The sequence below is a fragment of the Clytia hemisphaerica genome, unplaced genomic scaffold (genome assembly GCF_902728285.1).
Source record: "Clytia hemisphaerica strain Z4C2 unplaced genomic scaffold, Clytia hemisphaerica genome assembly, whole genome shotgun sequence".
In the NCBI taxonomy this organism is placed as follows: Eukaryota; Metazoa; Cnidaria; class Hydrozoa; order Leptothecata; family Clytiidae; genus Clytia; species Clytia hemisphaerica.
This window is the reverse complement of record NW_027104356.1, coordinates 434,251-446,959: the sequence shown is the minus strand read 5'-3', so window position 1 is coordinate 446,959 and position 12,709 is coordinate 434,251. Positions and strand designations below refer to the sequence as shown.

General features: G+C 37.1%; 2 protein-coding genes across 2 annotated transcripts; both read right to left on the bottom strand.

The window, feature by feature from the left end:
- Positions 1–9,184: 9,184 nt before the first annotated feature.
- Positions 9,185–10,645, bottom strand: LOC136818296 (uncharacterized). The gene has a single exon (XM_067074678.1). It carries the CDS (start codon positions 10,643–10,645, stop codon positions 9,185–9,187), a length of 1,461 nt encoding a protein of 486 aa, XP_066930779.1.
- Positions 10,646–10,742: 97 nt separating this feature from the next.
- On the bottom strand, positions 10,743–12,695 carry LOC136818295 (uncharacterized). The gene has a single exon (XM_067074677.1). The coding sequence runs from the start codon at positions 12,693–12,695 to the stop codon at positions 10,743–10,745; it is 1,953 nt and encodes a 650-aa protein (XP_066930778.1).
- Between the last annotated feature and the right edge of the window lie 14 nt (positions 12,696–12,709).

The following is a 12,709-nucleotide window of genomic DNA, read 5'->3' as shown; positions in this document are numbered from 1 at the left end:
AGTAACAAAAACAATCATCTTTTCTGTGTGTAAAAACACTCTTCTAAGTTGGTGCATTTACAGAAAATAAATACTAAAAGTAATGACAAGAAAGTATAGATAAATTCAAATTGCAAAATATATCCAGCAAAATAAACCAAAAACAACCAAAATCTATACATGAAAGTGCTTCAGTGCAGCGAAGTGTGTCTGTGAATTCGAGGTCGTCCCACTATCCACTAAAAGTCTCTCACTATTAAGGATACCATCTTTGTTTTTTTAGCCGTACCATGTTGATCGAAAGTATTTTTATCGAAAACAGTCAACTTGGTACGGCAAAACACACAGGATGGAACACATGATATAACAACATATATATTGTTTCTATTGATTTCAAAATACCCTGTTATTATTGTCGTTTATCCAATTTAGATTAGATAAAAAAAGTTATAATACTGGCAATAATCCTGACCACTCCTTTTATCTGCCTGACACCACACCCCTGAACCAAACAATTGCAAAAGATCGAATAGAGCTTGGTTTAGACTTTATTCAGCCTTAGTTTTGAAATTTAAGGCCCATCTACATTTAGTAATTTTAATAAAAATCAAAAAGTTTGTGGACAAAAACAGCATTCAAAGGGCGATATACCGTAGAGCATAGGAAAAAATAGTTCACTTCTTTCTTCTTATAAAAATATTCAAGTCATCGTCTTTACTGTTAAAAAGTGTGTACGTAATTTTTTATGTTTAAATCCGAAAAGTTATGACAAGGGTTTAAAAAAGCAACTTAGAATTGTCTTATATTTTTTCGATCTGATAAAAACAAAGAGTTGCACTTTTCTTTGTGACCTTCCCACTTTTTCCTGAAAAATTGTCATTTAAACTGGACGGCATACTTTAGCCATACAAATTTTCGCGAGTAGAAAGTTTCGCGATTTTCGCGAATTTTGGCCCTTTTCGCTAAGTAAATGTCTTTAAAAATTCTAGGAAGGGCCATTCGCGAAAGTTTATGCTCGCGAAAAATTCTTGACAAAATAGAAAATCTGTAAAAGTTCAAACTTTGAATAAAATGTAACTTTTATGGCGCTTTTTGGCCTGCTAAAAGACTAACAAGAAGCCCGTTAGGCGTGAAGGCCCAGCAAAAGCGAAATTTTCGCGAATTTCGCGAATTTCGGGATTTCCAAAAATTCCAAAAAATGTTTAACAAGATTTCAAATTTCCCGCAGGAAAGGAATGGCCAAAGGAGTAAAAATTTTACTGCGTCGAGCAAAACAAAATGAAAAATAAGTCGACAAGGATAATTCTCCCTTTCTTCATTTCTTAGAACAGGGAAGTGAAAAAATAAACGAAACATAATGTAGTCAATCAAAAATTAATTGGATGTTGAAAGCTCGAAACTTTCTATCCGAAGGTAAACAATCAAATTCAAAATATCGTTAAATTCAACTTCCATAAGAAACAACATCAAAAAATGTAAAAATGGTGTCACATCGATTTATTGAGCTACTTCGTTGTATTGTATTTGTTCATCTTCTCCCTCTTTCCTCCATCAAGGTCAATTCGACTTGAAAACAATTATGTGAGTCGAGTTTGAATAATGCAAGCCATCGACCGTTAAATGTGACAGCTCCAGAAATGAACATTTCATTTAATGTGTAGCATCATGAAAAAAGTTCCAATCTTGTTTAAATTTACACATGAGCTTCATTTTAGTCTCCATTTACCATGTATTACCAATTCGTATTACGAAACAGATCCAGAAACAACCATTTTCACACGTAGCATCATAGAAAAAGTTCCAATCTTGTTCAAATTTACACACGAGCTACAGTCTCCATTGCCATTATTTCATTTAATCGGTATTTGAAATAATTCTGTGTCGAGTTTGAAAAATCAAGCCACCAATTCGTTAAACGAGACAGATCTAGAAATAACCATTTTCACACGTAGCATCATAGAAAAAGTTCCAATCTTGTTCTAATTTACATATGAACTCCATTTTAGTGTCCATCAGCAAATTCCATAATCAGTTTACTTGAAATGATTCTGTGTCGAGTTTGAAAATCATGCTACGTCCTAGCCTAGACCTTTGTTAACAGCGACAGATCCAGAAGTAACCTTGTGTAGCATCAAGAAGTATGTTCCAATTTTATTCAAATTTACACATGAGCTGCATTTCTGTTTATTTATATTTATATTAGAAGCCATATTATTTCCTAAAAATAAAGTCTTTTTGAAAACAAGAAACTAAAAATGAAAGTGATTTAAGGTAGAATTTTCACTCAGAAGGCTTTATGAAAACTATAACATATGACAGAATGTTGAAAAAGTTTACAAAGAAAAATCACTACAAAGGTTCTTTGGTTTGAAAGTCTCTTGACCACTAAAGCAAAGAAAATGTTCAAGAAAGTATGAATCAACACACGAAATCAATATCCTCGCTTCAACCGCCATCTTGTTTTGTTTTGAAAACGTTTGTTGTTTAAGGAGCGCGGAATCAGAAAATATATCTTTTTTAGCCAGTACCCGACTTTCGCAAGCTTTTCCCTGTCCAGACGGCAAAAAGTGTGTTACTGGTATTAAGCGCCGTTTCTACCAAAACGGACAGACAAAAAAAAAACACGGACAAAAAAATAGTGACACTCTCTTTAAAGGCCCACTCGCTAGCGCTGGGTCAATAAGTCATAAGGACAAATGTTTCAAGCCAACCCAAGAAGTTATTGTCCCTCTAAGCCATTTTTTCATGTGAAAATTCTTAATTTTACGTCTTGATTCGCGAAAGTTTATGCTCTCGAAAAATATTTTTCCGTTAAATTCGCGAAAGTAAATGTTGTGAATTTCGCGATTTTTCGTCCTCGCGTAAGTTTTTGCTCGCGAAAGTTTGTACGCTTAAAGTATTTAACGCGAGCGAAGCGAGAAAAATAACTACCTGCAGAGTTGTTTCAAACGACACTGGTACAGTAAACGATGCTCTTTCTGATAACTTTTGACTTAAACAAAAAATTATGTCACGGGGGGACAAGTACACGATCCAAATACGGTTAAAAGATAAGACACCCGGGGAAGGTTAGAGTTAAACGTTGTAGAGATTTCTTTTTTTTATTTGATTGCTTTTTTGAGCCAGCTTCAAAATCCAAAGGACTTTTAGTGCGTTCAGCTACATCTTACCGGCTAGTATATAATATTACTCGTGTAATGCATAACTGTTAGAATTGCTGAACCATACAATGAATGAAATTAATTACTCTATTCCCTCAATCCCAAAACTGGTGACAAATCACAAAATCAACCAGAGATCTCATTTTATTCCGGATTGGTGAATGTCATGACACCCCTGTTTCACAGACCCGGTGGGACCCCCTACCCACTGGAAATTCAGGCCCAAAAAATCGTCCCCGGTGGAAAAAAGCATAGAAATTTGTCCCATATTAAAAAAGGCTCATCCACATTGAAAAACGTAAAACATTTTAAATCCCCACTAAACTTTGATGGACTTAAATGTCTCACCCCCACCAATATTTCGAACAAAGAACAATAAAATTTCGTATCCCCGGTGAAGAAAATCCGTTTTGGATAACCCCGTTGGATTTTATGTCTCTTTATTTATAACCACAAATTATGTCACATTGTTACGGCGTTTCTCATTTCGTTGAATTATTTCTGAACCCACGAATTTTTTTTCTGAACCCACGAATTTTTTTTCTGAACCCAGGAATTTTTTTCATGGACCCACGAATTTTTTTCATTGACCCACGAATTTTTTTCAGGACCCACGAATTTTTTTCATGGACCCACGAATTTTTTTACACGACCCACGAATTTTTTTTCTGGACCCGCGAATTTTTTTACGCGACCCATTCCGGCCCTGGAATGGAGTAATCAAGTCTGTTGCTTGGTTATTCTATTTGGTGTCTGTGTTACCTCAGATGGGATTTTTCTCGACTATCATTATATTTGTCTTCACCTACGCGTACATATACACTAAATACCGTCAATCGACACAAACAACAAGAAACACAATGTACAAAAACAGAAAATCAAAAATGTTCACACCTGTTTTCATATGTGGCTCATATTTCTTCTTTGGAACGGTCCCTTATTTTGTGGATCCATTCTATAGAGAAAAGTATTTATTCTATGTTTGGTTCCTACTGGACGGTATTAGTAACTTCTTCGTCTATATTTTCATGAATAGAAAATCATGAAATTTTGTAAGAAATTGTTTGGACGACGAAAGAGAAACACCCTTCACGCTTCAAGAGATATTACTCATATTCCAGATGGACATAAGGAACAAACTGTCCATGAAACATCTCATTGATATTTATATGCTCCAAAGGAAGCCGTTGTGAGGCTTCATTCTGTGACAAGGTCACTTTTGCTGAAAAGATAACGCGAGATACGACATACGACAAGATTTTCAAAAGTATTAAAGTCACATTGTCTTGTTTTGGAATGGGCTTTTCCATTGAAAAATCTATACAAGCTTTGTCCCCCTTTTTCAATTCAATAAAACTTTTTAGTAATGTGTGGATACCTCCTGGAAAATTTGAAAAGAAAGCCTTGGAAAAGTTCTTTTTATACCTTAAACGTGGCGGTGGGCGAATTACAATCAGTCTTTTACCCCCTGGAAATTTTAGAATAAGTTTTTACCCCCTGGAAAAATGAAAAACACTTCTTTGAACCCTCTGGAAATTCTTCTTGGTTTTTTCCCGTGAATGTTCGTCCACCCCCACCCCTGTTTGGATATAAGATGCAATGGCCAATTGAAGTAAATTTTTGTTTTTTTTAACGAGCTGAAGATTTTTATCTCAAAAATCATTATTCAATTTGTTTTTCTTTAATTTATTTTTGGACCTACACGGAGGTCCTTTAAATTAACCCATCTCCGTTCGTTCTGTTACCAGCTTTTTTCCGATTTTTGGCACAAGTATGCAAAATGTCCAGGTTGCAAGGTGATTGATGACCTTTATAGGAAAAAATTTCTTTATTGGACCAACCCCGGTGGAGGTCCTATAAATTAACCTCTGTTCGTCCGTTCGTTCGTTACTAACTTTTCTCGAGATTGGCTCCTTATTTTATTCTGATTTTTTGCACAAAGATGTGTAACTATAAACCTTTGAATGCGACGGGCAAATTTGACCAAAAAACGGCTAAAAATGAGTTTTGATCATTAATTTTTTCTGATTTTTCGCATGAAAGTAGGGTACCACCGTAGGAAAAAGATGGCTCAAGAAGATTTTTGCAAAAAACTTTTGTTGGCTCAAAAAATGCATGTTTATCTATAAGAATCACTATTAATAAGCATACATTGATGTCATCGATGTTCTTAGTCAAATTACTCAATTTTTTTATGAGATAATGTTTTCTTTGCTCATGAGGGCTTGCTTTTGAAGAATATGTGTGTTTAGACATGAAATTTTGGTTGCTTGGCGTGTTTTTATAGAAAAACTGGCCAACTTCGATATTTTTTTAGGTATTAGCTTTTCTCGAGTTTGACTCTTTCATTCTTTATGATTTTTTGCACAAAGATACATAACTATAAACCCTCGAATGTGAGGGAGCCCGATTTTCGAAAAAATATTTTTGGGCAAATTTGGGCCAAAAAAACGGCTCAAAAAGGGGTTTTTGGACTTTGTGAAATATTGGATCATTGTTTTTTTCTGATTATTTTGCATGAAAGTAGGTAAAAGATGGCTCAGCAGATTTTTGTAAAAAACGCATCTTTATCTATAAGAATCACTATTAATAAGCATACATCAATGTTTTCAGCCAAATTACTCATTTTTTTAATGAGATAGATGTTTTTTTGCTCACGAAATCTTGAATATGAAAGAATATTTCAAGAGCATGAAATTTTGGTTTCTAAACGTTTTTTTTTATAATAAACAAACGACTAATTTTAATAGATCGTCACTATTTGTGTTCCGAATGATTGCTTAAACAGTCACGCTCAAGTAGATATCAATTATATATGTGTTAAATGCGTAACCAGGTAGGTCCATAAAAGTATCACTTGTTCCTTGACGAATCGTCATCGTATTTCGTACGATACTTTATGATGGTGCTTGAAAAGGCTGCTAGTCTAATTTACCATAACCTCACTTTCGATGGATGTTTATTCCAGGAGACGTTAAGCATTACTTGGAGTGTACTTGTGTGTGTACTATCAAGACTCTGAAGAAGTATTTTAGTACATGTGTGTGTTCTTGCACCCAGGATGAAAGAAGTCACGCTTTATCTTTTCTGGAAGATTTAGGTTGATCTCATTGATTTCAAATCCCCGAAGTAGCTAGATCTAAAATTCCTAGATCCAAAACGCGTGGTTCTCAAACAAACGCCAAATTGAAAGTAAAACTTATCGCCAGATTTTGAAAAAAATGCCAGTGGAAGAGCAAGATTCATTCCGTCATTCTAAATGTGGCGCACATCTTACGGTTTCACTTTTCTTGCCTGAAAAAAGTTAAAGACGGGCTATACTTTTGAGAGTCTAACCTCAGCATCTCTTTGTCAACATTGCTAAAAATAAGTTTTTTAACGTTGAAATAAATATTAATAACGGGAGATTAACGTCATCGGGATTAGTACGAAAAATACCCGTTTGAGAATAATGGTTTTAAATTTGAACCAACGAAAGAAAAGCCTTATGTTCTTATACACTTTGTTTTTATGTTCTTACGTTTCCAGCGGAACGAAGGTTCTTCAAATTTCTTCTGTCCCTTTGACCATTGAAAATGGTACAGATACAGAAATATTCAAGATTTTTTTAATTAAAATTGCAAGTTTTAAAACAATGTCTTTTTGTTACTGCTTATCGTTCAACGTCTGCGCATGCACAGTAGCAGTGTCTTGATTGTCCGCATTTTTCAAAAAACTTTGCTGTTCAATAAGATTCAGGCGTAAGAGGGTTATTATACCCGGATGAGGTTTTTCTATTATATATAGACCCAAGTTAATTGCAGCTTCAAACGTTGTACTTTTTATTGGAAATTTTGACCAAAAGAACAGGTTTTATTTATAATAGTTTTATTCATTATTTTTTCATAGAGTATTTAATAGCTTTCTTGAGTTCTCTCCAATAGAATGAAGTTCTACTTAATTTGAGGCTAATTTTTGACCAATTCACTTACTTCCCTTTCCAAGTTACGCAAGTTTCATCGTAAAATGAGATGAAACTTCCGATTTGGAGAGTCTCTGCAATAATTTATCTTTAAAATTATATTCAGTTGACGCATGGTTTCGGCAAATAACGTTCAAGTCTAATATTGCTAGCAAAGAATACTCAATCAATGGCTCACTGGGACTGGATTGATATAACGTGCATTTGTTTAGCATTTCTTGTCATCTCTCTGCATTCTTTTGGAATTTATGTTTTGATCAAAACAAATCTGAACCTCGCAGAAAACATTGAAATTTTCAGCTTATCGATTTCTTTAATTGTATTGAGTGTGTATCAAACAATTCGCATTGTAATGGAAATCGAGTATCCTAATCATGAAAAATACTTTTACGGAATGACAGCTGCATTCTTCATCCCAATGTACAGTTCAATGATATTATTAACATTACAAAGATTCTTTGCCATTTGGTTGCATTTACGTTATGAATCATCCTGGGCTTTCCTCAAACGAACTCACATGGTTGTCGCATCTTGGATTGCTTTTGTTTTATTTTTCATCGTTTCTTTAGCTCTTAATCTAACTGAAACCTTAACGGCGAAGAACGTGTCCCAGTGGACCGCTATCGTAGGTGTTTTAATAACAAATGTCGTCTTTATATCTGTATACATATACATTTATATCAAATATCGCCACTCAACACAAACTACGAGGGACTCGTTGTATAGAAATCGGAAAGCTAAAATTTTCACACCTTTCATCATATGCGCTTCATTTTTCATATTCGGAACAATGCCACACATGTTTCGAACTGTCGTGAAAACTTCAAAATATCGGTATCACTTCTTTTGGCTTTGTTTAGATGGCATAAGTGACTCTATTGTTTACATTTTCATGAATGAAAATTTTATGAGATGGTTTCGACGATGGAAGAACAGAAATGGTGTTGCAATTGTGTAGACACAATCAATGTCATACATTCTACAGTAAATGTTTATTTGGCCATTATTGGAGAACGTCTAACCAGATTTTAAATTTTGAGCCTGAAATTAACTTGAGTCTGTATAACACAGAGAAAGAACATTCTCCGGATATAATAGCCCTGTTAGGCCTGAATCTTATTGGACAGTAAAGGTTTTGAACAATGCGGGCAATCAAGACACTGCTACTGTGCATGGGCAGACGTTGAACAATAAGCTGCAACAAAAAGGCATTCTTTTAAAACTTCCCTAATTTGGTTAGGCTGCTGACCTCCTCAAACGGATTCGAGTTCCTCATAGAAAAAGTTGAAGCCAGCGTAACCTTTTCTCCGAAATGTCCGAATTGTGTGTTGGTGCCGAAGAAACTTATCTCAGGACAGGAAATTGATACTCAATCGCTCCGATAAATGGTATATTGAAACGATAGGCTAGAACAAAAAACACAAAACTACTTTAGAAAAATGTACAAAACTATAGAAAATCTCTAGGTACTGTAGAACAGAAAAAGACACTCAAATAAACAAATGAACTAAACTGAAATCTAATATACTTAATGTTAAACAAATAAAATATACTTACTAAATTAACAATGTTTTGGGGCTAGAAGCCGTCAGCAGTCACATTCAATCAAGTGTCAAAAATATCAAAACGTTTGTGAACTATATCACTTCATCATTCAACATCTCTCTTACAGTATTCAGACGTGAATGAATGATTTCTACTGACAACTTCTAGTTTTTATATTAATTACTAGATAATTACCGTATGTACAAATTAATTACTTTAATAAAAGAAAATGCGTAAAATAAACGGAACGTAATTCTCAAGACAAAATGAATGACACAAAAACAAAGGAAACCAAGAGCAACAGAAAAACGAGACAAAAGAGACACGAAACAAAAAGACCAAAAGATGACGTAAACCAAGCACGAGAGCAGCCAGGTTTCGCTGCCGTGCCTCGGCAGTTACATCTGGCTCCCCTCAAGATGGTTTACACATCTTGACAAAAATGCACTCATACTAAAATAAAGTTAGGCTCCTCGTCGGGGAATTCCATAACCATTGACCATTCATTTAACTTTCAAACCAAATTTCAGTATCAAGTTTATTCAGTACATTCACTTGATTTCAAAATTTTGACATCATTTTCAACAAGAAGAACAAGTTTATTTGTGGGTCTATCATATGTATTTGACCCTTGTTTGATTTGAACAGATCTAACGTGACCATCTTGACTCTTGTGTAATTTTTGAACAAGAGCGAGTTTCCAACAGTTTCTGTTGGTGTCCTCTTTCATAAGAACTACATCACCAATCGCTAGATCTCGTCTGGTATTGCACCATTTTGATCGAGCTTGTAAATTTGTTAAATACTCTTTACGCCACCTGGACCAAAATTCGTTTGCGATGTGTTGTACGCGTCTCCATCGTCGTTTGCAGAACACGTCTTCTTTGACAAAGTGACCAGGAGGAGGCATTACCACGCTGGATTTCATCGTCAAGATGTTGGATGGTGATATCGGCGTTAGACTAGTTGGATCGTTGATACATTCGACTGTCAGCGGGCGTGAATTGATTGTAGCTTCGACTTCTACTAACAGTGTACGGAATGATTCGTCATTGAGTGATTCACCATGTGTCAACATCAGCGAGAATAGAATTGCTCGTGTTGTTCTGATCATCCTCTCCCACACACCACCGTGATTGCTTGCTGTAGGTGTGTTGTGCTTCCAAGAGATGAAGTCAGCACCTAAACTCAAAAGAAAATTAGTAATGGCTTGTTCATCCATCTCTTGAAGAGCCTTGGCAAGCTCATTCCTTGCACCAACGAAATTGGTGCCGTTGTCGCATCGTAGTAGACGGATGTTGCCTCTTCTGCCGATGAATCGTCTCAAGCATTGGATGAACGAGTCTGTATCCATCGTGGATACACACTCAAGATGAACTGCACGACTGCTCATGCACGTGAAGATGATACCGTATCGTTTGAGAAGACTTCGTCGTTCTTTGATCATAAACGGACCGAATAAGTCCGTTCCAACGTAGGTGAAAGGTGCTGTTTCAGCCGTTCGATCCTCTGGAAGATCGGCCATTTTCTGAGTTGACGGAGCTCCACGGAGACGACGACACGAGACACACTTCGAAATTATGTGTCGCACTAACGAGTTGCCGTTGATAACCCAAAAGCCTTGATCTCTCAATCGACTTAATGTTGCATTTCTTCCTCCGTGTTGCATCTGTTGATGGGCTGCTCGAACGATCATCTTGGTGACGTTTGATTCCTTTGGTAGGATGATTGGGTGTTTGAGTTCCTCTGGTACGTTCGAGTGAGATATCCTTCCCCCGACACGAATCAAGCTGTTTGAGTCGAGAAAGGGAGAAAGTCGCCATAGTGATCCATGTCGTTTGATGGGTTTCTTTGTCGTTAGGTTGTTGATGTCATTGGCGAAAGCTCTCCTTTGAATCGATTGGAAGATGACCGTTTCTGCACTTTGAATGATCGAAACGTCGAGTTTTCGGCGATACCTAATCAACCATTGAAGCATTCGAGCGATGACTCTTTTCATCTTGGTCCAACTACTGATTCGGATTTCCAAGATGGCGATTGCGTCGTAATTTACCTTGATTGTGTTGACTTTAACGTGTTTTACTTCTCGATCGTCTTCACCGATTGACATTGGGTTGAGTTGGCCATTTCGATTCGTCACGATAAAGGAATACTGGTCCCTTTAGCCAACGTTGATTCTTGTTAGTGGTCGATAGGTTGAGACCACGCGATGTATCATCAGCTGGATTTTCTTTCGATGGTACGTACTTCCATTGATCGATTGTGGTGTGTTCACGAATGAATTGAACACGGTTGCTTACGTATAGATGGAATCGTTTGACTTCGTTCAGTAAATAACTCAAAACGACTTGAGAATCTGTCCAATAGTGGTTCTTGTCGATTTCCAAATCAAGCTCGTTGTTGAGTGACAAGGATACCTTGACTGATATAACTCCGGCTGTCAATTCGAGACGTGGGATAGTTGGTCGCTTTCTTGGTGCTACTCTTGATTTTGCAATGACGAGCTTGCAGATGATTTCGTCTCGGCTGCTTTTAAAACGAAGGTAGGATACTTGACCGTAAGCGTCTGCAGATGCATCAGAAAAGTGATGAAGCGAAGTTGATACAACGTCTTTGAATTCTTTGGGACGAAAGCATCGGTCGATTTGAAGTTGTTCAAGCATTACGAGTTCCTTCCTCCATTTGATCCATCTTGATGATTGATCGGAGCTTAACGGTTCATCCCATCCACATCGTTCGGAACAGATGAGTTGGAGAAGCTTTTTGCCTTCGAGAAGATATGGTGATGCAAGTCCTAATGGATCGTAAACAGAGCTGATGGACGATAACAACCCTCTTCGTGTCAGTGGTTTCTCTTTGGTTGAAAGCTGGTAGGTAAAGATATCGTTTTCTGGACACCATTTCATTCCTAACGCACGATCGGATGGAAGTTGTGTACGAGACATATCGAGGTCTTTCAGGGATTTGGCTCTTTCTTGGTCTGGAATGGTTGCAAGGAATTCTCGTTCGTTTGACATGAATTTGGTTAGTCTGAAGCCTCCCGAATGACACATTTTCGTTATGTCAGAAGTCGTTTGGATGGCGGTTGATACATTTGAATACGACTTAAGAAGATCGTCGACATAGAAGTTTCGATATAAAGACTTGGATGCTTCGTCACCGTACGTTTCTTTGTTGGCGTCAGCTGTCTGTCGTAACGCGTAGTTGGCACAGCTAGGTGACGATGTGGCGCCAAATAGATGAACACACATTTGGTAGTCGACGGGCTCCTTCGATAGATCGCCATCTGGCCACCAAATGAATCTAAGGTTGTCGTGAAATTCTTCTGGTACACGTACTTGGTAGAACATTGATTCGATGTCTGCCATGACTGCCACTGGATATTGTCGAAATCTTAACAGCACTCCGATGAGTTGATTGGTGAGGTCTGGTCCTTGGATCAGTTCTTGGTTGAGACAGTATCCTTGATATTTCGCTGTGCAATCGAATACGACGCGGATTTTGTCTGGTTTGCGCGGGTGGTATACACCATGGTGAGGGATATACCATGTCTTGTTTGGTGTTGGTGAATTTGAAGCAAGTTTGACGTAGCCTTTTTCGATGTTTGTTTGCATAAAGGCTTTGTAATCGTTGAACATTCGATCGTTCTTTAGAAGTCGCTGTTTTAACCATGCTGCTCGTTGAAGACATTGCGATCGATTGTTGGGTATTATCTTGTGTGGATCTCTCAGTGGAAGTGGTAAGTAGTAGTGTCCATCCTTGTATTTGATGTCTTTCATGATTTCGAGAAAGCGTTTGTCGTCTTGAGACAGGGATATAAGCTGGCTGGATTCGTGGAAGTCTAAGGTGGATGCCTTGATGATCATTTCCTTTAACGACAAATCTTTAAATGACTCTCTGACTTGAAAGTATTGATCGGTTCGATCTTGAACTTGAATTCGATGACAAGACGTGCTTGATGAATTTGACTTGACTTGACCAGTGATGCACCAACCAAGTCGTGATCTGAAAGCAAATGGACCATTGTCTCGACTATGAACGATTTCCATTGGTTCAAGAGCTT